This window comes from Caloenas nicobarica, chromosome 2, assembly GCF_036013445.1.
Source record: "Caloenas nicobarica isolate bCalNic1 chromosome 2, bCalNic1.hap1, whole genome shotgun sequence".
Taxonomy (NCBI): Eukaryota; Metazoa; Chordata; class Aves; order Columbiformes; family Columbidae; genus Caloenas; species Caloenas nicobarica.
The window spans coordinates 89314020-89341893 of record NC_088246.1 but is presented as its reverse complement, the minus strand read 5'-3'; the positions used below and the strand labels follow the sequence as shown (position 1 = coordinate 89341893).

Genomic DNA, 27874 nt, shown 5'->3' with positions numbered 1-27874 from the left:
TCATCTTAAAACCTTCTGGATGTGACTAGTGTATCTAGCTTAATGTGAAAGAGTTCATGGTTAATAAATTTTAAGGTGAAGAAAAATGAGTGTCACTGGCATAGTTGTAAAATATTAAGTTATATATTCGTGTTTTAAGTAACTTGTGCAAAAAACATCACTTAATAGTTGCATGTTGTTTGTAGTAATGCTTAATTTATTAAGTTCCAAACTTTTGGATCTTTAATTTTGTACACAATTATCTGTAAGAAACATGTAATTATACTAAAATGAGTGACCCATTTTGTTGGGCTCGTCATTCCAAGTAAATAAGATTTTATTGAATGGGCTAATTTCCTTACCTGTTTATTTTGACAAACTTTAACATGGTAGTCCATAGCTTCAGCATTTCTAGAAAGTATATTTTGGAAAGACAAACTTCTGAAACAAAATATGGCATGCTGGCACAGAATTCAATGTGTGTGCTGCCAGCTCCAGGGTGCAGAATTAACATGCAGTTCAGTTATGTATGAGTGTAATTCCATGTTTTGTTAGACCTGTGGCTTATGTGAGAATGTATGGTGTTTTTCTCCTTTTACCTTAGCAGTCTGGGGCAAAGTCTGTGTATGTCTCAAGAGTGTAAAATGTAGAAACATGGAATGGTTTGGGTTGGAAGGGTCTTTTGAAGATCATTAGTCCAACCTAAAGAATAACCCACAACTCCTATTTTACCAAACTAGTGCTTTAACCGATGAGATATAAAACACATGGGGTTTACTTATGAGTTACATAGTCTTATTTCATGATCAGTGCACAAGGATTGAGGTGGCATATAAATGGCTTGGGAAGTGTAATAGTCAATAGAAAATCTATGGGTAAGAGGACTGTAAGTGTGGAAATTCTGTGAAGTAGGCTAAATGAGTTTTACCTAACCAAAGGTAGATGTTTTGCTTTCTTCCACACTAGGCTGACTTGGATGGGGAAAGAGTGAGAAATGAAATAGGATACAGTTGCATTGTGACAGCTGTGGAGCAAAATAAGACTATTAAAAAAATGTGAGCCTTCCTAATAATTAGTGGTAGGGGTTTTTTGATACAGCACGTCAGAAGGCTGTTTCTAGTGTCTTTGTGCAGCTCTGCTTCTCTCAGTGGAAAGTAAGATGGTGCACTATAGGAAGGGACTTGTGGGAGGCATGAAATCTGTACATGTAATCTGTATAGTGTAATCCGTAGGGAGAATACATTTAGTATCTTTATTTCCTTTTGGGGGAAGAACAGCATTTTGAAAATGCAAATGGCCGGTAACATGAAAACTACGGATAACTTTCCATTATATTTTATACTACTTCATAATGATCATATATCTGACTTCTCTTTTGATCTGCTTTTTACCTTGTGCCGGAAGTAGCCATAAATGGGGAAGATAAACATATTTGAACCTGTACAACCTGTTTTCATTTATTTGGAGTAAGCCCTTAGAAGACAGAGAAAGCCTCGGACCATTCCTTTGGGACCAGTTACACATTGCTGATTGGAAGTGGATTTGTACAGGGATTCTACTGCCAGTATGGGACAGGAAAGAGGAGCAAGAGAGTTTTGGGTTTAGGAAGAGCCTGGCGGTGTCTCTGTATGGGTTGGGTTTTTTCTGTTGTGCAGCTGGCATTTTGCAGCTACAGAGAGTGCCAGTGCTCCTGATGTTGCTGCTTCTTTTTCTTCTACTTTTTTCTTTTTTTTTTTTTTAACACAAGCAACAAAAGTGAAGTCTGAAACTATACAGATTTGCTAATTTTTATAATTGTCATTATATATTACATTATCAGAACATACAGATATTCAAAAAGCCTCTGTTATTGCTTAGATACTGCTCTGATCAGAGCTCCTTTCTGTACTGCCCATGTCATGACTAAATATCTCATACCTCTTTCCAAGGGAAATTGTGTGGGCAGTATAGTTTTCATTTAGATTAAGCTTTGGTACTTTGAAGAGACTGGGAAAGAGAGGTTAAATTAAAAGTGTTAGTTTGTTTTATTTCTTCATAAATTTGGTGGGAATTATAGCATTCAGGTTCAGCAGATTGTCCCTATTGAGTTTGTCAAAGTACAGTTGTGTGATGTTTCTATTAAAAAGCCTCTGAGGAAATGGGAATTATGAGAAAGCTTCCTGTAATAAGTTTAAAGGTATCACTTTGGTAAGCCAGAGCATTGGGAACTTTTTTTTCCCCCCACTTTCCTGTTCTGGGTTTATTTTTGTCAGCAGAAATCTATTAGCAAACTGTTTCCCTGAAAACAAGTCATCGTTGCTGTCTGCTTTCTTCCTTATTTTTTCCAGGAGAAGGAAAATTTAATTGGCCTCTAGTAGAGAGATTTTTATTTGGAGGAACTGTGGTAAATAATGCAGGAAATCAGTTTCTCGAACCGAGTTAGGAAAGATCACCAGGGTGGGAATTAAGGGATGGACGAAGGGTGAGGAAGGCACGTGTGCAAAAGGGAATGAAGAAGATGTTTACTGCAGTGGCAGGGGTCAGAGCCTCTGGCATCACAGTGGTAGTGGGGTGTGGATGAAAGAGGTGGAATGTGGAGAGAAAATGGCAGTAGGTGACAGACACAAGTTGGGGGGATTAGCTATGAAATTCACTGGCAGCAGGTTTCAGTGCTGCAGTGTGCTTGTGCACCAGGGGTTCCTGTTGTGTTAGGAATTTTTGCATTTCACCCACCCGAATGTTGTAGGACATAGACGGGCTTTATCTTGTCATCATGGTATAAAGCTCTGAGTGGTAAAAGCTTTACATATTTTGAGGTGTGGCAAAGCAGAGGAAAAAAAAGCAGTCTTGCCCCACGCCCAGCTCCTGAAATCATCGAAAGTCACAAAATTGTTAAAATCTGGTGGATGTAGCTTGTCTTAGTAGCTACATTGTGCATTTATTTGAATGTTCAGTTGTAATCTTAAAGATTTTAGAAACATGAGTATGTAGAGGTGCTAATATTTATAAACACTTTAGCTTTACTGAGTTAGGATGGGCATCCTTTTTTACAATTCGCTGTGTGAGTGTTCAGTAATTCCAGAAAGATGATTGTTTTTAAAAAAAAAACCCTTTAAACTGTCCCAACTTCCCCTGACAAATAAGTCATTAATGCAAAGTTAATGTTTTCTTTATTACCTCCAAAGTGTTGATCAAAATATATTTTTTGAAAATGGAAAAATATAAGCCTCAAAGTATCTACTGAGTTCAGTTTTGTCTGAGTAATAGCATGTGTAACAAATATACTCTTAAGTATTCTACTAGCACCCTTAACAAAAGTTTGCTTGTTTCCTTCTTTTTCCATTTTCCACAATGTTTGTTCAGTGTGAGCTGAGATATCATTAGTAAGGCTTCAGGTGGCGTTTTCCATGGTACTACCAAATTGTGTACTAAATCTGTTTCTGTAATAAGAAAATTGTAAATTGGTAGACAGCATCGAAATATGTTTCTGTCCTGCTTTCAATTTACTGCTCTATGTTCTCACAGCTACATTTCCCTAGTGTCATATTTTCAGTCCTTCGTTTTACAAATTCCAGTTCCCTGCCAGATACCTGACAACTAAGAACCTTTTGAAATTTAAAACCAGTTACTATTTGTCTTATGGTTACTGTTTTGTTGTTACTTTGTGTCCAATATAATCCACACATTGTTTAAGTGCCCCAAACTCTCCACATTCTCTGGCTGCTTCTCCATGTTGATACTGCTTTTCTATGTTCTTAGGTTCTCTTTACAAAAAACAGGTTTTTTCTCCAGTAGAGGCTTTGTCTCTGAGATTAGTAAAAGGATGATTAGGAATACAGGTAAAGGTGGAAGAGATGTTAATTAGACAAAAGGGAGAATCCAGGTAGATTGCATGAAGCAGTGTATCTCAGATTTTTAAGTCGAAGGATTGTCCATGAGAGGGAAGGAAAACTTTTCTCTAGTAGTTCTTACAAAAAACGAGTTTCCTTATGTACTTAAAAGTATGTGATATTTTAAAAAATAGTCAATTAAATGTGCTAAAGTCTGCAAGCTCAGCTGTTTCCAACATAACTGTTAAATATCCAGGCAGCGATGTCTTTGCAACTCCTAATTGTAGTTTATCTGTCTTCTTTATTCAAATCTGTTATGGATACTGTGCATTATGACTTCTTGGCATCCATATAAGTGTGTAGAAGCTAACTAAATGTAATGAAATTATTAGAGGTAGATGTTCTGTAGTTGTTTGCAAAAGAAGCAGCCCTTTCACTGTTTTTCTTGGCTTTTGAGTAGAGATAGGTTTATGTAATATATAGATGTTGAATTTAAAAAGTCAGGAACTATTATGAAAATGTCTATACAGGCTGAGAGATTTGCATTATGTTCTGTAATAGGAGTAACCTTAAAAGAAATATTGCATGGTATGAAATAGATACCTATTGAAAGTAAAAGTCATTCTGTAAATTTCAATGTCTGTAGATACTTAATCAGTTTCCTTCAGTTTTCCAGTCTGTGGTGCTTTCATTTTGCCAATTTGTTTTGGGGGTTTTTTGTTTGTTTGTTTGTTTTGTGTGTGTGTGTGTGTGTGCTGTTGGAGAGCAAGTGGAATCTAAATTATCCAGCACAAACAAATTGACAGTATGCAAAACTGCTGATTGCTCTTGTTCCTTGTGCTCTTTCCTTGAACTAGGTTTATAAATAACACTCAGGGATATCTTTGAGGTAGTGCTGAGTGGGAGGGCTGCTGAATTTAGAATCTGTTTTTTCTTGCAGGCTTGAGCTTATTTTGAGATAATCAGAGTTTAGAGCTGATAAATAAAGCTATAAAGAAAACTTCTCTAAGTCAACAACTAGCTTGGAGTTTATTAATTTCTCCTTTCCACTCAGTACACAATGTAACCAATGTGTCATGTGAAGGTTTTTTTGTTATTTGTTTGGGGTCATCTCTTGGGAGTCTGTAAAATATGCTTATTCTTCTAGTAAGCTTTTGCCAAATACAAACATTTTGTAGTTGGCAGGACTGTTACATAAATGCTTCTTTAAAGGAAGAACTGTTTCATAAGTGCCTTTTCTACACAGTTTATTCCCCAGATATGCCTTCACGGCTTCCAATCCAAGACATCTTTGCTGGACTGGTTACGAGTATTGGCACAGCAATAAGATACTGGTTTCATTATACACTTGTGGCCTTTGCATGGTTGGGAGTAGTACCTCTTACTGCATGTAAGTATTAATTTTTTGTACTGTAATACTCTTATACACAGGAAAATACACCACTTCCTGCAACAAAGTTTTGTGAGACCATTGTTCATTTATTTAAAAGAGTAATCACAAAATCAAAGTCATTCACTTGTTTTTCACTCAGAAGTTCTAGCTATTTGACACTTAAGCCAGTGGTGTGATGCAGGAGGGTGGTAAGAGAGAGGAGAAAATACATAAAAGAGCTTTTAAACTTGGTATTCCAACAAAATGCCTCTTTTCAATTATCTTCTTTAACATCTACATTGGAGGATTTTCTTGATATGTTTATTAATACTTGGATAGAAGAATTGTCCTGTTTTTTCTGACTGTCTATAAATGGAAGTGCAATATTTTTTTTAGTATGAAAAATGAAATTCCTTTACAGTCATACATAAATTGATTAGTAAAACTCTTCTTTAAAAATCTTAAACAGAGGCCTATAAGTAGTAAAGGAATTTAACAGAAAAAGAGAGCTCACATTTAAGTCACTGTAGTATACAGTTTGAAATTCATGTTTCAAATACAAACAGAAAGAGACCCATTTATGTTTCAACAAGCTAAAATATAGAACAGATGAAGAAAGACAAAAGGGTTATAGTGTTCAATCAAGGAAATTATTGGAAGTGCATCTTTACAAAGTAACATACCCATTGAACAGAAGAGCAGGGAGACAGTAAATGTGTCTCCCTAGACAGTTTCTCAGTGTGTTTTGTGCTTTTATTTGTAGCTGCCACTGACTTAGTTTGAGGATAGCACAGTGCTGGCATCAGCTGTAAAAGAGTGGTCCTATTTCTACAGTCTGTTTTTTCCTGTGCAAGAGCTTTTCTGGGCATGGATTAAACAAGATTTACAAACTGCTCTGCATTAAAACATAATTCAAATTTCTTCATTTAGTTTTTAGATTAAATCTTGGTTTTCTAGCGTTGCCTTTCAAAATGCAAATCACATACACTTTTCTTACTAAACTTCTGAAGGACAGCAAAATCGTATTCAGCAGGTTAATTAAGGTAGTTATGTTTCATAACTGTCTGAAAACCGGATGCTGGCTCTTCACTAATACTGAAGTGTTACAAGAAGTCACCACCTATAACTTGGTTATCTGAGACTTTTTTTTTTAATAAATGTTATTTTTGGTTTTTAATACTTGTTTACTAAGCCAGTGTAACTGACTTATGATTTTGATTTATGAGTGACCCTTTTTTGTTTTGTTTTGTTTTTACATTGTCTTAATTTCTGTCTCTAACATTGCACATGTACCCCTGTGTATGTATTCCTTTAAGAATTAATGTATTGTGAAGGGTAATGTGTTTGCACAAGAAGATATGCAATATGATTGAGCCATTCAGTCTAGCAAACCTTGAAAAATCCATTTACTTTTGAAATTTGTCAGAATCTGTCTCTTGAATGTGATTTTGTGTAGGTCTTGTTTTCTTACATTAGATGCCTTTAATGTAATCTTTACTTTTCTGTAATATTTACGTACTTTTTGATGTAGTCTTTTGCCTTCCCCATTTCTGTCATATGGCTCACATAATTGTGTGTGGCTTCTTTGTGTACTTCACGAAGAAGTAGTATTCTCATCATTTTATTTCTGAAAGAAAAAGGTGCAGCATAAAAAAACTTGTCAAACGTACCAAAAGAGATGTATGTTTGAACAAATCTGTCCTCCAGAATAATGTGCTAGTCATGCAGTTATCTCATTGTAGGATAAATTCTACAGTCTTTTTTGGTAATTTGACTTCTTTATTGCATACCTATCTTACATGGTTTAGTAAAAGGAATTTATCTCTCTGTGCACACCCTCAGCATAATCCCAGCAGGCTCTGATATGCTGTTAGTATTCTGTTAGCACAAAGCATATTTACATTAGTGGATGAAAAAAGCCAGTTATACAATTTTCTACAATCTGTTCAGAGAAGTAGGATTAATTGGGCCAATTTAATCCAAAGTGATTTTATTCTCTGTGATAATTGTATTTAGCTGAATGGTTTGTAGAGTGAAATACCCAAAGTACTTACACAGTACACAGAGTAAGAGAGAGACATACACACTGAGTAAAGTGAGTGTGTATACTAAGGCAGTAGGAAATCCTGGAGTGAGAGTTGAGTTGTCTAAAGTACCTCCTTTATCTCAAATTTTAAAAATCTACTGTTCACACACTGATATGGCACATGAATGTACTTTTCTGGAATGATTCAGTTGCCATTAAAAACAAACAAACACAAACAAACAAAACCCCACCACAACACAGCTGAAGAGAATGGTTTATATATATTTCGTGTAATTATGTAGCAGTTAAAATTGTGGGGTTGTGTAATAGATCTACTTAAATTGTCATGAGCAAAGTATGAATGGAGTTGCTTACGTGAGCACCAGAAGAACCAGCAGAAGAGCTAAAAGGAGTGTTTGCTGGTTGCCAAAGAGCTCTGTATATCTGATTTCATTCAAATCAAGAGGTAAAACAAACAGACTAAAGGTGTCAAGAAAATTAAAAACAAGACTGGAGTTTTAAGGTATACAGATAAGGAAAACAGGAGAGCTCTGAATTTTGCTTCAGACTCAAGAGGGGGGAAAGAAAACAATGAGGCAAAGATTCCAAATGGCATCTACTCATGAAGAGTATGAAAGGCAAGTCTAAAATCAGTTCATAAATGCAAATCAAGAGGAATCCAAGATATATAATGAGGATTTACTAGCTAGTATCCTTTGTCTTCAGTCTTATCCACAAGTGATCCTGTCCAGACCACTTGAACATACATGTGTTAATGCTTGTATGCGAGTGAGCAAGTTAAATCTGTGAGGGAAAATAGATTGCTTAGAGATCAGTTTGTGTAGGGGTTTTGTGTAATAAAATCCCCTTCCTATTCCATAAAATCTCACAATGACTTTTGTTGCAAGGGTTTCCTTCCAGTGTAGGGTAATTGGAAGTTACAAGGCTTGTGTTCTCTGACCTTTTCTGCTTGGCAAAGTTCACAGCGATATCTAGCCTCTTTGAAGTTCCCCTGCCGTGCAGCTAGATGGTAGGCAGACTGTTGAAACTCCCTGGCAGCAGAGGATCAGTATCATCTTGCTAAATTTGATTCAGTGATTGTTCAATATAAAATGTATCAGTAGTACTGACTACAATGAGGCTGAACATTTTCATTAGATCAAATACAGCCATTGTCTCTTTTGTGTTCTATCTTACTCTAGACCTTTGAATTTTGCATTGTTATTTTGTATTATTTTCTATCCAATGTCAGAACTTCAGTAGGAGGGGTGGATTGAACTGGGGATGTAAGTGTTAACTTCCTCCAAGTGCTATATTAAGGCTTATATAAAAGGTGAGCATAAACAGCAGACCTTTGGGGCATTTCTGGTGGATTGGTTCATGAGAGATGTAGGAACACAAACTTTCTATATGTTCCAAACAGGTTTAACCAAGAGGTAAAAACTCAGCTATTTATTCTAGGTCACAGAAACCATAGTGTGCCAGTATATGCTTGGGTACCTATGCCTGTCTAAAGGGTTCAATGAGAATCTTAAGAATTGCATTTCTGGGTATGAGTGCTTTCATTCTTCCCTCATCCTGTTCTGAACATCTGTGTCATCCTCCTATGGATCTGAACCAAATTTTCTGAAGTAGACTATATACCCTGATGACCTACTTTTAAGATTATTTGACTGAAGAATTGTGGTAAAAGGTAGCGTTAACTAGCCTCAGGTATTCATCCATAAAACAATTATTTAAAACAGCTAATGAAATGGTGAGACTCATAATACCAAAAGTTTATACAGGTTCAAAGTAATTGAACAAATTAATGGGGGGAAAAATTCCATCAAGGATTAATAAACACTGAGATATTGTGGCACAGGAACTGAGCTGCTTTGCATGAAGGAAATGAGAATGTACTGAGGAAGTTTGCTGCAAGTATTTTTAATGTGTTTCCATATTGTTCCTTAGGCATCTGTTGGTGTGCCAGTGCTGGAGACGGGTCTAGATGAGTCTTGTGTCTAACCTAGTATGGCAATTCTTACACAAATGTATACTTTATTAAGAAAGTTCAGATAAATACAGCTTTGTTCTATATGGTTGTGTATGGTTTTGAGTTCTGTTAGTTCGCTGAAAGTTGAGATTTTTTTTCTTTGTCATAAATCTAGTTAGAACACCAAGTGAAAAGAGACCCCATGCTGCTTTCCAAGTGAGACTACAACCAAATTCGAATTTATACCACGCTTCTGTTTCTTCATGCAGGTCGTATCTACAAGTGCTTGTTTACTGGCTCTGTGAGCTCGCTACTGACACTGCCATTAGATATTCTGTCAACGTAAGTACTTAAACAGTTTGATACAAATAACTTTTCTAGTCAGATTACCGCAAAAATGGTTGCTTTGGAACTTAGTGTCCCTTTTCTTCTGGTTATGCTTGTTATCTTCCATCATCTTACATGAGCAGCTGCCTGTTACTCTTTGCATAATGAGAGGTATGGCCACCAGTATTAGGTGAAGTTCTGTTATTCAGGATTTTTGGAGTTAGAAAACTCACTTTACAAAATGGGACCTGGTTAATGAAGATTTGTATTTGATATCAAGAAAACTTACACTGCAAAATTACACTTAATAATAATTTAAAAAATCCCACAGTTTAAATCAGATGCCACATAGTAGAATATTAATATATATTGCTAATAATGTTAATGTCACATTCTGTTTGATTTGTTACATTTGTTGTATTTTGTAATTTAGTTTTACCTATCTTGAGTCTCTTATGTGATAGGGATTTTTTTTTTTAATTGGCTTGCCTTCTAACTGACGCTTAGTATATGGTGATTGAAGCATTAAAATCTATTGAATGTTGTCTATTTTTGTCTTTTCAAAATCAATTTTACTTAAAGAATCAGTAAATACCAACACAACAGAGTTTCAGGCTGGTTCTTGCCTTTTTCACTATCTTAAACCTATGGAACTGAAACTCAGTTCGAGCAGAATCAGTTGCACATGAAGCAAATTTTGAATTTATTTCCTGTGTAGTTCGACTAAGTCATCTCAGTTGGGCTATTTGATTTGAGACATCAGGTTGTGGTATGTTTAATTAATTTTTATTAACAGAGAGACATGCTCGCTTCAGATTAATAACAGTATTTTTCCTGTTATCTCCCAGTAAGTGTAATTTTATTTTTCTGAGAAGAATCTGAAACAACCAAACCTAGAGCACCTCTTCTCATGTCTATTACAGTCTAGGGAGAGAATAAAGGACTCAAGTATGTGTCAGATTTTAATGACGTGTGAAGCCGTGCTTTGACCTGTATTTCTTTGACAGAGTAAATTTCAATAGCATCTTGTGTCATCTTTTCATTTTGGACGTCCTGTCCCCATGGTACACGCTGTGCTGTGCAGGCACAAGTGTTTGTGGGGCTGCATGGAGCCAGATTGGTACTTCTTTGGGAATGGCAGAGGACTATGGTGGCATATTTCTTACTTATTTTAAAGAACACAGTGTAGCTGGTTAGTTTCCTGAGCAAATTCACTGTGGTCAAGGAGTATTGCAACGGTGGAAACAAGTGGGAGGGGGTACCTGGAATTAGGGATGAGGGTTGCCTAAGTCAATTTAAGTACCTCATGCATTGCATGAAAGCCTCATTTCAGGTGGCTAGCTGAACTTTGTTTTGCTGCTGCTTTATGGTTATGTATGACTTGATAGATTAGGATTTTTAAAATATTGAGATAATACCTGGGGTAAAAGACTAGCTGAAATGTAGAGCAGTCGAAGGTGAACCCTGCAGTTCCATTCTTTTGGTTAGGGTAGCTCAGCAGATAAAATATTTCAGTGGACTGAATGTTATGCATCTAGCCATTTAAACAGGCTTTTTAATATAGCAAATAATTTACTTAGTGACTATTGTGTTTCTGTTATTCTTAAAGATTGTGTTTCCTGAACCACTCCTGAAGTTTTTCTTCATATTGAGTCAGATCCTGTTTTGCAGTAATATTTATGTTTAAACAGTAGCAATTTCACAAACCAAACCAGAGGGAAATAAAATATTTTCCAAATCAGTGTTTATCTTGGCACTTAAAACCATTTGTATGCAGGTACATACAGCCTTCCTAAGAGAAACTTTCTTTGAGCAGATTTTTTTTTAATTAAATAAAAATAATGTCTAGATACTTTCTTCACCTAGACACATAAATAAATTGAGCTTTTTTTACAAATACCAGTTTATGTGTCAGTTTGGACTAGGAAGATGTTTGTGGTAGTTAACAATGACTAACTTTAGTCTTACTAGCAAAATATATTTGTCATTGATGTGTTTTTCTTTCTTTAACAGGGAGAACTTACTGGCTGACTGTTTGCAGGGCTGTTTTGTGGTCACATGCACTCTGTGTGCATTTATCAGCCTTGTGTGGTTACGTGAACAGATTGTTCATGGAGGAGCACCACAGTGGCTGGAACAAAATCAGCAACAGCCACTCAATGGCGTTGGTCAACAAAATGAGGTAAAACTTAACTGCTCAGTAGTTCATGATAAATTTAGAAAATGTGGGGTTTTTTGTGAATAAATACATTATTAGAACCCAACAGTAATGTTATTTTACTGCAAGGTATCTTTATTAGCTGAACTTGAACATGTGTTCCTCTATAAACTCAGTGACACCACTGTTACATTTTTGAAGTTCTGTAAAATGGAATATTAATGGATTTGTTATAGGATAATTTTTGTAAAGTAACTTTAACATTATTTAGACTCTTATGTCTCTATCTTTACACTCTTTTTAAGAATTGTCAGCCACAGTCCATTAAGATGCAGCTCGCCTTTGTGTTGTCTTTGTCTTAAGTATTTCAGTAGTTCACAAGGTAACAATTCACTGTTCTCAAAGCAGCTGGAGGTTTTGTTGAAACCTCTGAAGTTGAAACTTCTCTGCCCACCCCCCAACACACACACATGCACCCATTTAGTGCTTACAGGGGCCTCTTGGGCAGGAGAAGAGATGATAAAAGCAATATGTGCATAGGTGGGAAATAATTAGTTTTGTTTTCTTTTGTTAACAAATGTAATTTTTTTAAAGACAGAGACCCTCAGCTTGATGACTGATTTGAGTTGTCTTTGAATTATGATCTTTCTAATGTAATGATAGTTTTCATAAAAACAAGAGAGTTCCCCTCCATTGAGCACTGGTGAAACCACATCTGGAGTGCTGTATGCAGTTCTAGGCTCCCCCAGTACAAAAGAGACATGGACATACTGGAGTGAGTGCAGTGAAGACCCAGCAAAAGTAATTAAAGGACTCAAGCATCTGATATGTGAGGAGGGCTGAGAGAGCTGGAGCTGTTCAGCCTGGAGACGAGAAAGCTCAGGGAGGACCTTATCAGTGTGTATAAGTGCCTGATGGGAGGATGTATAGAAGAGGGAGCCAGAGTTGTATTGCTAGTATTAAGTGACAGGGCAACAGGCAGTAGACTCGAAATATAGGGAATTCCATCTAGACAACACCAAAATAAAACTTTTTTTTTTTTTACTGTAAATGTGAACAATTACTGGAACATGTTGATGAGAGAGGTTGTAAGGTTGTGAAGTCTCCATCTCTGGAGTTACTCAAAAGCCAACTGGAAACACAGCAACCTGGTGTAGCTGACACTGCTTTGAGTAGGTTGGCGGGTTAATTAAACAATCTCTAGAGGCCCTTTCCAACCTCAGCTACTCTGTGAAGAAGTCCGAATGTTTCTCTTCCTCTTTTAAAAGGTTTAGTGGTCCCAAATTCAATGCTTGTCTAAAAAAATACATTATTAACATTTTTTTTAAATACTATTAGTTTTTTCTGTTTACAGGATAAAAAGACAGAGAGAGGTCAATCAATTTAATTGAATACTAACTCCTGTTTCTGCAGGCTCAGGCTGTTGTAAATGGAGGTGTTGAAAATGCTGTGCTTGATCAACCTGCTAACCAGGCTGCTGAGAATGTAGTTGTAGGTGAGAACCCTGAAATTCAAGAAGAGCAAGTAGATGAGGAGGAGGAGGATAATGAAGATGAAGAAGATGCTGTAGTAGAAGATGCAGCAGATGCAAACAATGGAGCACAAGGTAACAGGTGACTCAAAACAGTAATGTTCTAGTTCTTTTTTTAGTGTAAAAGAAACCGTTGGAAATAGAACTGTTTTAATTCAAGGAAGCTGTGTAAATTCCCATTTCAGCTCATTTATCTTGTTTTTGCAAATTTCACATATTTCTTTTGAGTGCTGAAGCATTTGCTTGCTGAAAAGCTATCAGCAGTTAAGAGTTGAATGTTATGCACTTAAGTCTATCTTCATTTAAAACATAGCATGGAGTGGATACGTCTTGGTTTGGGTGAGTCTAACCGTTGTAAAAATGGCCATTGTCTCCTCAGATGACATGAACTGGAATGCTTTGGAATGGGATCGAGCAGCAGAAGAGCTTACTTGGGAGCGAGTGAGTAAGAATAATTTTCTTGAATTGAATAATTCAGACTCATACTTGATTTGGAGTACTGATGTGTTAAAATCCTTTTGGAACAGATTTGGATACCATTATATAAGCCTTAGTGACCTAAAAAAGTCATTATATTAAAAACAAAACGTTGTTATGCTGCTTGTTAACTGTCAAAAAAACATTTGTCTGGATTTGAAATACAGAAGCAGCTTAAAACATATTTTAGCACTGACTTTTCTGAAATCTTCAACTGAGTCGGGTTTAGAAATGAATTGCACCTTGCATTGAGGATGCTAGGTCAGATGAGGAGCACATAGGTGTTACATATAGTTCAATGCTTAATTTTTGTATTCATGAAAGCATTAAACTAAAAAGAAGAGAGGACCATAATTTTTTTTCAATTTATTTACTTATTTGCAAAAGACAAATGTATTTTTCAAAAAAACATGGAGTATTTTAATGGAACACTGCTTCTGATTTGTTTATGGATCACAAATTCCATAATTAGAGCATGAAGTGCATGTACACTGTAGTCATAGAGCAGTGTGGAGACTCAGGAACTACGTTTTTTTTGTAGCTGGTTTAGAAGTAGCCAGCATCTGAGTTCAAAGCTCACCACATGCAGCAAAATCTACATGAAGGTAGATGCAGCAGCTACATGTGATTTACCAGTGTCACTAGTGCACATGGCAGGCAGTTGTAGAGCTAGTCACTGTATGAGCCTACTGTATGCAGGCTGTGATATAGTTGTTGCCTTGATTGCAGTGTAGTAGAAATACAGTTCTCATCGTGATGGGCAGGTCTTGATTTTGTTTTGTATTTAGTGAAAATTTTTTAGATTGTTTTGAAAGATATTTAGTGAAAAAAGGTGTGCATAAATATAGGTTTCTGAACCATTCTCCTGAACCATTCTCAAGATGAAAATCTTATCTCTCTGAACTCAATTTACATGCTGGGAATTGTTGATATGCTCTTCACTGAAAATATTTTGATGCCTCTCCCTGAATATAGAAGTCAGTTTCAGCAAACTCTCATAACCATTTCCCATCCTATGTGCTGGCATAGGCAATAGACATCTAGTTGGCATTTAGTATCGAAAGTGTGTAGGCTTTTCTGCTATTTAATCTTGTCAAAACAGCATGCAAACTTTCTGAATTTTCACAAATATTTGCATCTGGGTTTACTTTGTAAAATATGTGCAATATCTTGGAACTTAGTGCAAAATCCTGGTACAAAATAGCCTTGAACCTGGTGCTTTACAGCATTAATCATGGAGTAGGAGTGTGGATTGAACTAGTAAGAAATCCTTGAAGTGAGGGGGAAAGGAGAGTTGTTTTGAGGTTTTTTTAATAGATACTCTATTTTTGGCTGTTCTGTGGACACTTCCCGTAACAACTGTGCAGTGATGGAGGATTTGTTTCCTGTATTCCCTAGCTTTAAATCAATTTTGTTCTAAACTTAATAGCATACAGTGTAGCAACATTATCCTGTCAGTAGTTGCTTTTATATATTGAAGGTAAAATATTAGCATTTGACTTCTCTCAGTGCAACATAAACTGATACTTTGCAATTAGGAAGCAAAAAAACTGCTCTTGTATCTTAAAATTGAGTTGTTTAAACATGTTTTTAAATAACAGTTCAGTCACTAAAAGATATTCCGCATATATATCACTGCCTTTGATCAACTGAGTTTACTGTGTTGAGCAAGAACTTAATTTCTATCTTAATCTTTCAGAATTTATGTCCACGTTCTGTTAGCTGAGCAATAAAAAAAGCTTTTGACTGTATCAGACAGTAAAAGTTGGTGAGAAAGAGGCTTCTATGAGGATTATTTTAGATGCGTGTTGTTTACTTTTTCTGATCAGTAAATCAAATTAATTCTCTTATCTTCACAGATGCTTGGACTTGATGGATCTCTGGTCTTTTTAGTAAGTGAAATCCCACATTTCAAGAATTTCTGTAGAAGGCTTTTTTTTAAGTAAACTATTTTTTTTTAATTACATCATTCTATTTGAATTTCGTATGATATATAATCTTTATATAATCTTTAAAGAGACTTTTGTATGATATCATGTTCAAGCAAGCTGGTTTTTTTAGGAGTTTCACGGAGTAGAATTGCGTGTGTGTGTCATAAAAGTGTCAAAAAGACAAAGTGGCAAAAAGATTTCTTATAAGACATAGGTAACTTTGGATCACGTACTCCACTGTAAATAAAAAATAGATCCTTTAAAAAAGCATACACTGAAAATACATGTGTTCTAGCCTTAAATTTTGCTCTTTATGTTATTAAAATAGTGTCCTCATGCTGACTTTGATTTTCCCTAACACCACTAGTGAATTTTTAGTGTAGACTAGATTTTAAAATTGAAGATCTTCGGGTTATGTTTCTTGACTCTATCTGGGATTTGTTTTGTGTTTTGGTGGTTTTTGTGTGTTTCTGTTTGTGTTCCTCCCTAGAATTTTTCCACTCTTGAATATTGTTTTATTTTATATTCGTATCAAACTTTTTTTAATAAATCTTTAAAATAGTCAGTTTGTCTTGTAGAGCATGTGTCATTTCAGTTGGTTCCAAAAATCTTTATAATTTAGCAAAGCACTCTTAAAAAGGCTATTGACTTTTTAATAATTGTCTATGGATGAACCCATGTTGATTATATCCCTGACAAACTTACATATATAATGCATATCTTCTACTGGGCTTTGTTATCATTTATTTGAAGGGCTGTCCTGTATTAGCTAAAAGTAATATTAAAAAATAGAGATATCATGTCACTTCTAGAGTGAGAGCTGTCAGTTTTGTTAACGGGTTTCTTTTGACAAAGTCTAATTGTTAAAAGTTCAGATTAACATTTTCTCATTTATAAAACAAATATCCACATACATTTCATGTAATTGTTTTAAAGGGTGGAACTATTTATATTGATTCTTAAAATAGAAGCTTATTTTTACAAAATAAGAGTGTTAAAGCAAATACAAATGCTCTTATCTAGGTAAATGTCCATGAACATAAACAAATGCTTTCCTAATCTGCTCTGCATGTTTTGGTCTTTGTGTTAGAGCAAATTTCTTGGCTCTAACATGAAGTGTGCAAGTTCTGGTAATAATAGGCAGTTGAAATAAGAAGTTTAGATACAAAAGTAAAGTCATTTATTTAAATGACTGATATTTATATACTGTTTCCATTTTGTCTCCCTCCCTCTTTCCCCCATACTCCTCGCAGGAACATGTCTTTTGGGTGGTATCTTTAAATACATTGTTCATACTTGTGTTTGGTAAGTATCATTTGCTTTTAGGTTTAAAAAAGGTCTGTCTTTGTGAAGTGATAATGCTGGTTAATTTTAAGGCTGTTCTCTCAGAATAAAAGTAGTTGTGACATCTAAAAATAGAACCACAAACGAACTGGGAATATAGATAATAAGTCTTTATTGCTTCTAGTTTTGTCATTTTAATTCCTTTAAGTGCATAGCTTTAAAGTAGGAAATCTACCAAAAACATAACGATGTCAACCAAAGCACAGAAAATAATTTTGTTTACCAAAGTGAGTGGAAGCCAGTTGTGCTTGCCCCAGATGAGCAACCCACTATTTTGGAATTCAGAGAAACCAGATTCTTTATGGGATAGTAACTTAAGTTCACATAACAAGCCCCATAACTTCAGATACTCCAAGTAACTAAGAATAACTAGTATTTACTAGTGCTGACAAAGCCTCATTTGTGGCCTGTCAAACCTTAATTCTATATGAAACATGGTAATCTGGATCCATAATGCCACCAGCTCCAAAAGCAACTCAGAGCTCTGTAGTAGCCTATTGTGTCTCTGAAAGCTAGTGATTAGAGAGCTATTTAAAAAATATGTATATACACTTTTTATTTCCAGCTGCTAAAGGATGGTGAAGTAAATTTTGAAGAGCTGGGAATTTCTACATGACTGTAATAGATGGATGTTAACTGCAATCATGCACAAAACCTGAAAGATGTACTAGTTTTTATTGTAAAAACAACAAAAAAAAATCAGAGTGGTATTCAACAATGAGATTGAGTTCTGCTGCATTCAATTGACTTAATTTTCTTTACAGAACAGCATAAAGTTCTTATTGTAGTACTGAACAATCAATTTATTGAGGAAGGCAACAGTTAAATTAAAGGTGGAACCTCCTGTAATTTAATTTATGAGCAAATGCAGTATTTTAGGTATGGCTAGGATATTATTTTCTCTTTACAGTTATTGCTAGATATAGTTAAATCACTTTTCCCATTGTGAATCCATTTTTGGAGCTCAAAATCGGGAGGGAAGGGGATGCACAAGAACGTACCTGACTGTGTAGCATTGTCAAATGTACTTTCATTTTGTGTCCAAAATTACTAAGGAACAACTTTTCTTAGTTCATACAAATTGGACTGACTTAAATTTTGGAAAATAGTGAATTCTAATCAGTAGTGTATTTTACTTTCCCTTCTCCTTCCTGTAGATGCTGAACTGCAACTTTTAATGTTTGCAAGGCTCTTTCTATTGCTAGTATAAAATGGGAATATTTCCATGTTTTGATGCCATGTATACATAATGCTAGGAAAGTTTCTTGGATGTAAACTTGTCACAGCTTTAAAAAAAATATATGTATCCCCAAAACGTAGATATATGTTTCTCAATCATTTGAACTCTAAAAGAAAAGGGTAAAATGCCTGCCTTATTGTAAATAGCAGTAAGCTCCCCCTTGAGAGTTTCTGGACTTCCTATTTTGTATTTACTGCGTATAGTATGTAAGGCAGATTTGTATTTCCACTCTGGTTTTACTGCAGAAAATTGGGTAACAAATTTAGAAATATATATATATAAGACCCTCCAGAGAGGCATTAGATTGTGATTGAGATTTTTTGTTTGTTTATTGGGTTTTTTGTTACCTTACACCTGTTGAGTGAACATAGGAGAATAAGAGCTCTTCCCTGTACCTCAGTTTCACCTATTTTGCTGCTAACAGAAGCTTTTGGATTATGGTGCTCAAGCTCATTACTGTTGTTAATTTGACACAACTGTGTGCAGAAGCAGTGTCATTTTAGTGACAAGATAGAGCCTTTTATACACTTGCTCTGAATTGTCAGTTTAGAAAAGGATTGATTATGTTGCTTTGGGTTTTTTCGAGCAGTCTTTCTTGGCAGAAGAGTTTGAGCTTTAACAATTGAAGTCATACGGTAGATAAATTTTTGCTGGCAAAGTAAAGCTCACAGTACTGAACCAGTGATTTGAGCATCTAGGTACTTAAACGAATCGGCAGATCAGAAGAAAATAAAATAATTATCATGTATATTTAATTCACAAAGAGCTATTAACTGTTATAATTAGAGTTGGGAAATACATGAATTATTTCTTTCTGATATTTAGTTATGAAATTTCTAAACCATTTATTTAAATTCAGTAAGTGAGTAATAAGAATAATTAATAAGGTCATAATATAGATGTGTTTTCAGTAGCTCTAAGTGTACTTTAACAAGTGGGAAACTAACAAGTAGAGAAGGGAAATGACTTTCCCAAGCAAGTGAGCAGAAGATCTAGGAATTTAATTTGTGCCTCTCAAGCCTATTTGGAGTATCTTTTCCACTAAGTAGCACCATTTAATTTACAACTGCCAAATATCTAGTTATTTGTAAGTACAGTCCTGGTGAGTTCCAATGTCACAGGAGGTACTTTCTAGAAGATAGAAGGGAAAGCATTTGGAACCTTAATTACTGGTCCAGAAAATCTTTTGTGATGTTCTCTTGGACAAGTTAATTAAGTTTTACTTAATTCATATTTTCTATATCTCATTTTAGTGCTCACAGAGGAGTTTGTACTCCTCCATGCTTTTTATTAAAAGAGATCTATTATAAATTCTCTTTTAAATAAAGTTATTTAAAAGACATTATAAAGTATGCACTCTGATATCACAAAACACTGTCAAAAACATACAAATTTAACTCATGAGTCTGATGTCTATTGAAGTTGTGAGTGTGGGGTTTTTTCTTGTCCTTACTGGGCAGGAAGAGCTCAAATCCTCACTTTGACATTTTTGTGATTCCAGTAACTGCTGATTTATCTGAAAGGGACATAAATTGAAACTTTCTGATCATTGATTAGGGTAATACAAATCCTGCTAAATCTTTTCCTAGTTGTTTTTGTTTGGTGTTTTGTTTTTTTTTCTTTTTTCTTTTTTTACATATTGGCCACATGGAAATGAGGAGAAGAGAAAATCATCAGGCTTTTCATTTGAGGTTATGTTTAGTCTACAGTAGTCCCCAGAGTGAATTATCATGATGTAGTGAAGGCAGTATGGGTGAAAATAAAAGCTTGCAGTTACAGCAGCCCACTCCCTATTGACTCCTTCTATTCCTATAGGAAAGTAATGTTGAATTCTGTAGTCCTTTGTAGCTTGGTTGGAAGACCACAGAGTGAGCTCAAACAACTACCTGATCCTGTTGCAAATAAACAGGTGTCCAAAAATGAGGAAAGTGCTGTGTTTTTTAATTCATACCTCTTGAGACCTCAGAATTGGCAAGAGTCACTTTTCAGGAAAGACAGTTTTTAGTACATTAATTCAAAGTAAAAGACTTCTCAATTGCTCCCCATCCCTTCACTGGAGTGTTGTCTTTTTCCCCCTTGTCATCTCTTCCCTTTGCAAATTTCTGCAGGGCTCTTATTTTTCACAACATTCTTAAGAATTAAAGCACTAAAACTGAAACCTTGCTAAAGCAAGTCCCATCTGACCAAGACGTAAAATGGCTACTTAAGTCTTCTAGTGTATGGGAAAGAGTGAATATACAGATGGGTTCCTACAGCAGTCTATGAGACTGAGACCACCTTAGTACGTAAGACTGAGAAATGGAATTAATATACACACAACAAGATGAACTAGTAAGGAAAACCGTCCTCTTATTCTGTGTAGTTTTATATCGTTTTTAGTCTTTCATTGTGAATTCTGATCTGACTTTCAATGTTTGTAAAATTATAGAAATATAACACTTGCAAATATTTGCACAGAAAGTAATTTTTTTTAGTTCTTTTCATAAAATGGATAAGTAAAATAATTACAATACACGTCCTGCAAATGAGGCTCCATTTAGCAGCTTTCATGGCTTTTTTTTTTTTTCCCCCCCGCCTTCTTTCTGCTTACATTATGCAGCATTTTGTCCATACCACATTGGTCACTTCTCCATTGTTGGCCTGGGCTTTGAGGAATACGTAAGTACTGTTTTATAATTTCAAAATGAAAAACCTGCCGCTATTTATTTAATTACAGTACTTTTGTAGCACCCTTCTACTTTTATTTGTGATCACAAAAGTAACCTGGAGTATGTCTCATTTTTTCCTCCTCAAACCTTTTTAAATCTATAGTTACAAATGTTCTCTCAATCTTTCCCACTTCCTCCATTATTTACATTAAAAGTGAAGTTTCCTCTTTTTACAAAAAAAATGCGTAAGTTTTTGGTTTCTTAACAGCATCATATTCCTCATATACATTTTTAATTTGTGTACTCAGTAATTGTCATAGTTGTTAATAATAGGGAGTGAAAGCTAGGAGGTAGTGTGGTCGTGTAAGGTGACACTTTTTGTTCCATATATGGAGATTGTTTCATGTTTGAAGAAAGTAGTTGTTAGACTTTTCCAGTAAATGTAAACTTTTTCTACTGTCGACGGAGATATCAAAAAAGTACTAGATTATTAAAATATGTAAAAAATAAATTTATCTTAATTACTTACAAAGGAGATATAATATTTTAAGAGACTGATAAACTTTCTTTTTTTTCCCCTCCCCTCCAGGTTCAAGCATCTCACTTTGAGGGCCTGATTACAACTATAGTCGGATACGTTCTACTAGCAGTGACTCTAATTGTTTGTCATGTATCCTTTTGGTATCAGTTACCTGGTTTAGATTTTACACAAAGCTAATTTCAACTTTAGACTACACTATACCAATGTGCCATGTAAATGTGGTAAAATGGTTGATCGGCATGTCTCTGTTTTGCCTCCTAAAATAAAATTTTAAAAGATATATAGATACATATGAAAGATGAGAATTTGTTTCAGAATGCATGAAAAGGAAAGGTGCCATTAAAGGTAGGCCTTCAGTTTCAAAACGTGCTTACTTGTGGCAGATTTTTTCAAGGCAACTGTTTATTTCTTGAGAAAATTTTGTACACTCAATTTAAGGAGGCTGGTAGCATTATTATTTATTTATTCGTTCATTCGTTTATTTTAGGTGCATGTTTGGGGGTTTTATCCAGCACATCAGATTGTGATTTTTAGAGTCACAGCCAATTTTGAAAATATAGCCCTCATAAAATACATACTTTCTATTTCACTTTTGTTTTTTATAAAATTTCCTATTGCTGAAAGCCACATAATATAGCGTTTCATATTAATCAAACTATATTATAAAGTATTTTTCAGTATCGTTTTCTTGACAAAACTATTCAGGGTTTGGCAGCACTTGTTAAATTCCAGCGATCGCGTCGTTTATTAGGAGTTTGCTATATTGTTGTCAAGGTAATCCTATTTTTTTGCGTGCAGCAAGAAAAACCCCTCTCAATTTAAGCAAACATTATAATTTTCTTAGCAATTTCTGTTAAACTAGTAAGATGTCTTCTTTTTTTCCTAAAGGTTTCCTTGTTAGTGGTGGTTGAAATTGGTGTGTTTCCTCTCATCTGTGGTTGGTGGTTGGATATATGCTCTTTGGTAAGAATGGAAATAAAGGGGATAAAGTATTTTTTAATGGTTTTCATATTTAAAGGAAAAAAAGTTCTGATGAAAAGAGTTATTGATACAAGTTTGACAGCACTCTTCTGTTTTTATAAACATAGTGTTTCCAGGGGGAGAGGATTTTTTAGGTACTGCTTAATGCTAATTTTGTTTTCCTTTATGGTAAATACATAGTAAATACAAATTAACTTGCTGTTATGAAAATGAGAAGTTCCTAATCCTTTTTACAGCATTTACAAGACCACGGTACTAGTGAACTTAGTCATAGGCAAGCTTGTGTACTGAATAAACTTATTTTTGTAGCCATCTTATGTGAAGTGGTAATGACTTGATATTTTAGTAGTTGTCCGAGCTTTTTCTGATTTGAACAAGGTACATTCTGTGTTTGCTTGGAATTGAGAAGGACAGTTTTTCTGTTCTGAGAAAAAAAGTTAAGTTACTAACTTCAAATGGAGAAAACTAGTTTCTTCTAGCCTTAGTTGAAATAGAGTTTTACCTAAGGGAATAAGTATTCGCTTCCATCACAGTGCCACTTTGAACTCATTTATAACTTATGTAGTGTATGTTAGTGTTTGAGTTGACTTCTTTCTGTCAGAAAAAAGAAATTGAACAGAAGTTGATCTTTATTTGTTGTTCTTATTTAATTTATTCAATTTGTTTCTAATTAAATGCTATAATTATTTACGTGTTAGCAAGAGGCAGGCATTTAAACTAAATGCCTGGTAGTATATATAAACCAGGGTAAACAAAATGAGTAACTGTACAAGTTTGTCAAACTTTATTTGTATTTGTTTACTACTTCTAGGAGATGTTTGATGCCACTTTGAAAGACAGAGAATTGAGCTTTCAGTCTGCCCCAGGTACCACAATGTTTCTGCACTGGTTAGTTGGAATGGTTTACGTCTTTTATTTTGCATCCTTCATTCTTTTACTGAGAGAGGTAAGTTTACAAACAAGTTTGGTATGTAACATAGTGAGAGAAGCTCATGTGTTGAACTATTAGTTAAATTTTTCATGTGGGTATTGCAGCCTTATGTTCACAAGCCCTGGTCTTCTTGAGGGACGTCAACCACCCTGATATCTGTTGGAAGGACAATACAGCAGGGCATAAGTAATCCAGGAGCTTCCTGGAGTGTGTTGATGATAACTTCCTTCTCCAAGTGACAGAGGAGCCAATGAGGAGAGAAGCTATGCTGGACCTTGCACTTGCCAATAAGGAGGGGCTGGTGGGGAATGTGAAGTTCAGAGGCAGCCTTGGCTGCAATGACCATGAAATGGTGGAGCTCAAGATCCTTAGGGCAGCGAGGAAGGAGCACAGCAAGCTCACTACCCTGGACTTCAGGAGAGCAGATTTTGTTGTCTTCAGTGATCTGCTTGGTAGAGCACCATGGGATAAATCCCTGCAGGGAAGAGGGGTCCAAAAAAGGCTGGTTAACATTCAAGGATCACCTCCTCCAAGCTCAAGAGTGATGAATCCCAACAAAAAGCAAGTCGGGCCAAAACATCAGGAGGCCTATATGAATGAACAAGGAGCTCCTGGACAAACTCAGACTCAAAAAGGAAACCTACAGAGGGTAGAAGCAAGGACAAGCAGCCTGGGAGGAATATAGAGAAATTGTTATTGGGAGCGGCCAGGGATCAGGTTAGGAAAGCTAAAGCCCCGATAGAATTAAATCTGACCGGGGACATCAAGAGCAACAAGAAAAGCTTCTGTAGGTGTGTTGGTCATAAAAGGGAAAACTATGGAAAATGTGCGCCCTCTCCAGAAGGAAACAAGAGACCTGGTTACCTGGAATATGGAGAAGGCTGAGGTACTCAACTACCTTTTTGCCTCAGTTTTCACCAGCAAGTGCTCCAGCCACACCACCCAAGTTGCAGAAGGCAAAGGCTGGGAGAATGGAGAACTGTCCACTGTAGAAGATCAGGTTAGAGACCATCTAAGAAACCTGAAGGTGCACAAGTTCATGCATCCCAAGGGTACTGACATATGAAGTTGCTAAGCCACTATCCATCATGTTTGAGAAGCTGTGGCAGTCTGATGAAGTTCCTGTTGACTTGGAAAATGGGAAACATAACCTCCATTTTTGAAAAGGGAAAAAAGGAAGACCTGGGGAACTACGGGCCAGTCAGTCTCTCCCCTGTGCCCAGCAATATCACAGAGCAGATCCTCCTGGAAACTATGCTAAGGCACATGGAAAATGAGGAGGCGATTGGTGACGGCCAACATGGCTTCACTAAGGGTAAATCGTGCCTGACAAATTTAGTGGCTTTCTACGATGGTGTTACAGCGTTGGTAGATAAGGGAAGAGCAACTGATGTAATCTACCTGGACTTGTGCAAAGCATTTTACAGTGTCCCACATTATGTCCTTGTCTCTAAGTTGGAGAGACATGGATTTGATAGATGGACCACTCAGTGGATAAGGAATTGGCTGGATGGTCACACTCAAAGAGTTGCAGTCAACAGCTCGGTGTCCAAGTGGAGGCCAGTGATGAGTGGCATTCCTCAGGAGCTGGTACTGGGTCTAGCACTGTTTAACATCTTTGTTAGTGACATGGACAATAGGACTGAGTGCATCTTCAGCACGTTTGCTGATGACACCAATCTGTGTGGTACAGTCAACACACTGGATGGAAGGGATGCCATCCAGAGGGACCTTGACAGGCTTGAGAAGTGGGCCCATGTGAAACTCAAAAGTTCAACAAGGCCAAGTACAAAGTCTTGCACATGGGTCAGGGCAATCCCAGGCACAAATGCAGGCTGGGCAGAGAATGGATTGACAGCAGCCCAGAGAAGGAGGACTTGAGGCTATTGGTTAATGAGAAGCTCAACGTGACCCAGCAATGTGTGCTTGCAGCCCAGAAAGCCAACTGTATCCTGGGTTGCATCAAAAGAAGTGTGACCAGCAGTTTGAGGGAGATGATTCTCACCATCTACTCTGCTCTTGTGAGACCTCACCTGGAGTACTGCTTCCAGCTCTGGAGCCCCAAACATAAGAGGGACATGGAGCTGTTGGAGCGAGTCCAGAGGAGGCCACGAAGGTGATCAGAGGGCTGGAGAAGCTCTCCTTTGAAGACAGACTGAGAGAGTTGGGCTTGTTCAACCTGGAGAAGAGAAGGGTCCAGGGAGACCTTATAGCAGCCTTCTAGAAAGGCTGGAGATGGACATTTTACAGGGACATGTAGTGATAGGACAAGGGGTAATGGCTTTAGACTGAAAGAGGGTAGATTTATCTTAGATATAAGGAAGAAATTCTTCACCATGAGGGTGGTGAAGCACTGGAGCAGGCTGTCCAGAGAAGCCGTGGATGCCCCATCCCTGGAAGTGTTCAAGGCCGGGCTGGATGGGGCTTTGAGCAACCTGGTCTAGTGGGAGGTGTCCCTGCCCATGGCAGGGGGATTGGAACTTAAGATCCCTTCCAACCCAAACCATTCAATGATCCTATGCTGCTACTGTGTTTTGAGTGTATATTGGATTTCGGCCTTATCTAAAAAGGGACACACTGGTACTTACTGCAGTGGAAAATGATGATTTAGGGTATATTTTGCTTAGAGATTTTTAGTTTACAAAGAATCCTTAAGCATGGGGGTTGCCTTCAAATGGATCTAAATACATTTCAGTTGTTTGATTAATACCTGAAAATTAAGTTTATAATTGGTTATCGCTTCTCTATTTCACTATGATAATGCTTCCTTTGTTCTATTTCTGTACCATTTTGTTGAACCTTGTTCAACAAATACCCCTGTTATATTTAAAACTTATTTGCTGCAGCAGTTTTGTCCAAAACAGAAAACAAAGAATGCAAAGATAACTTTCTGTTCATATATTGTTTTCTATTTCCTACTTCAGGTATTGAGACCTGGTGTCTTGTGGTTTCTCAGGAATTTGAATGATCCAGACTTTAATCCTGTGCAGGAAATGATTCACTTGCCCATTTATAGACATCTCAGGAGGTTTATCTTATCAGTGGTAAGAACTTTTCCCAAAAATTTCTCTATTTGGAAAGAAAATTTCACACATTAGCTCCCATATATGCTACTGCATATTTAAGGAAAGACATTTTCACCATGAATGTGATTAGATACTGGAAGAGGTTGCTGGCACAATCTATGTCTTTTGAGGTGCTCAAAACTCAACTGGATAAGGTTCTGATCAACCTGATGAAACTGGGTCTGCTCAGAGCAGAGGGTTGGGGTAGTTTACCTCTAGAGGTCTCTTCCAAAACAAATTTTTCTTTGATATCTTCTCCTTATGCAAAATCTTTTGAGGCTTCTACAAGTTGCTTGAAAATCTGGCCTCTTAGAAACAGGAGGAATCCAAAATTAGTAATCCCAGTGCTGGGGGAGTGGGAAGAAAGTGGAACTGTCTGACATTATCCTGAGTGGCAGCTGGCCAGTCCATTCTTATTCAGCTGCAATCCTATTTTGCAAAGGCATTTTAAGCATACTGGCCTGCCTAGGATCTCTCTTCATAGAGGCCCACATCCTTCTGCTCTTTGGATCAATGGCTGAAAGAGTGTTGCTAATGCACAGGTGTTTTGGCTGTGGCTCAACAGTCCTTGCACAGCATCAAGGCTTTTCCTTTTCCCTGCTCTGCCATGCTTCCTCACCCCTCCAGCAAATAAGCTGAGGCTTGGGAGGGTGATATACCTGGGACAGCTGACCCAAACTGATGAAAGGGGTATTCCTATATCCTACAACATTGTGTTAAGCAGTAAAAGCTGTGGGAAAGGAGGAAGAAGGGGGGATCATCATGGTTATGGCATTTGTCTTCTTGAGCAACTGTTAACATGTACTGAGACCCTGCTTTCTAGGAAGTCGCAAATCAGCTCTCTGCTAATGGGAAGTAGTGGATGAAGTACTCTTTTGTTTGTGAGCGCACCTTTTGCTTTCTTTATTAAACTGTAATTATCTCAATCCACAAGTCTTCTTGCCTTCCTTCTCTTTTCTCCCCATCAGCCGGAGAGGGGAATGAGCGAGCAGCTGGGTAGATGTTTGGCTGTTAGCCAAACTAACTTGTTTAACTTCCTTATTGCAGATTGTCTTTGGATCAATTGTACTGCTCATGCTCTGGCTTCCTATACGCATTATTAAGTACCTCCTTCCTCACTTTCTTCCATACAATGTTATGCTATACAGGTAAGCATTTAATTTAAAAACCATATTTTTTTCATTCTCCCTATAACTAGAAAAATGTGCATTTGCGCTTTTGAGCATTAATGTGACATTGGTATGTATTGTTAGTTTTCAGTTAATCTAAACTTCATTGTTCTAGAAAAGTAAAATGATAAAGGACATGGATACATCATACAATTTGTCAAATAAAAGGTACTAAGAAAAATAAAAGGCATTTTTGTATTACTTCTGTAATGGTAACTATTTGGTTTTTATATGCCCTTGAAATACTTTCCCCTTCAACTTGTTGATAGTGAAGTTGCTGCCATGTTTGTCTTTCGCATTCACTCCTGATTATCACTGCTTCAAGAGTAAAAGAATATCTGTAACTACATTTATTTTTAATGATAGCAGT

General features: G+C 36.4%; 1 protein-coding gene across 7 annotated transcripts in view; it reads left to right on the top strand.

Annotated features, from left to right (window-relative positions):
• Positions 1 to 27874, top strand: part of MARCHF6 (membrane associated ring-CH-type finger 6) — a 56465-nt gene that overhangs the window by 9690 nt on the left and 18901 nt on the right. For 4 of the 7 annotated variants that reach the window (XM_065627706.1, XM_065627701.1, XM_065627700.1 and 1 more), the window contains exons 4-17: positions 5035 to 5178; positions 9431 to 9503; positions 11502 to 11670; positions 13060 to 13252; positions 13557 to 13618; positions 15514 to 15546; positions 16839 to 16890; positions 20769 to 20827; positions 21407 to 21487; positions 22064 to 22132; positions 22247 to 22321; positions 23151 to 23285; positions 26195 to 26314; positions 27383 to 27483. In XM_065627706.1, coding sequence (XP_065483778.1) covers positions 5035 to 5178; positions 9431 to 9503; positions 11502 to 11670; positions 13060 to 13252; positions 13557 to 13618; positions 15514 to 15546; positions 16839 to 16890; positions 20769 to 20827; positions 21407 to 21487; positions 22064 to 22132; positions 22247 to 22321; positions 23151 to 23285; positions 26195 to 26314; positions 27383 to 27483 — 1366 coding nt within the window. The remainder of the gene's footprint in view (positions 1 to 5034; positions 5179 to 9430; positions 9504 to 11501; positions 11671 to 13059; positions 13253 to 13556; positions 13619 to 15513; positions 15547 to 16838; positions 16891 to 20768; positions 20828 to 21406; positions 21488 to 22063; positions 22133 to 22246; positions 22322 to 23150; positions 23286 to 26194; positions 26315 to 27382; positions 27484 to 27874) is intronic. The other 3 variants (XM_065627707.1, XM_065627705.1, XM_065627704.1) reach the window with 1 other exon arrangement.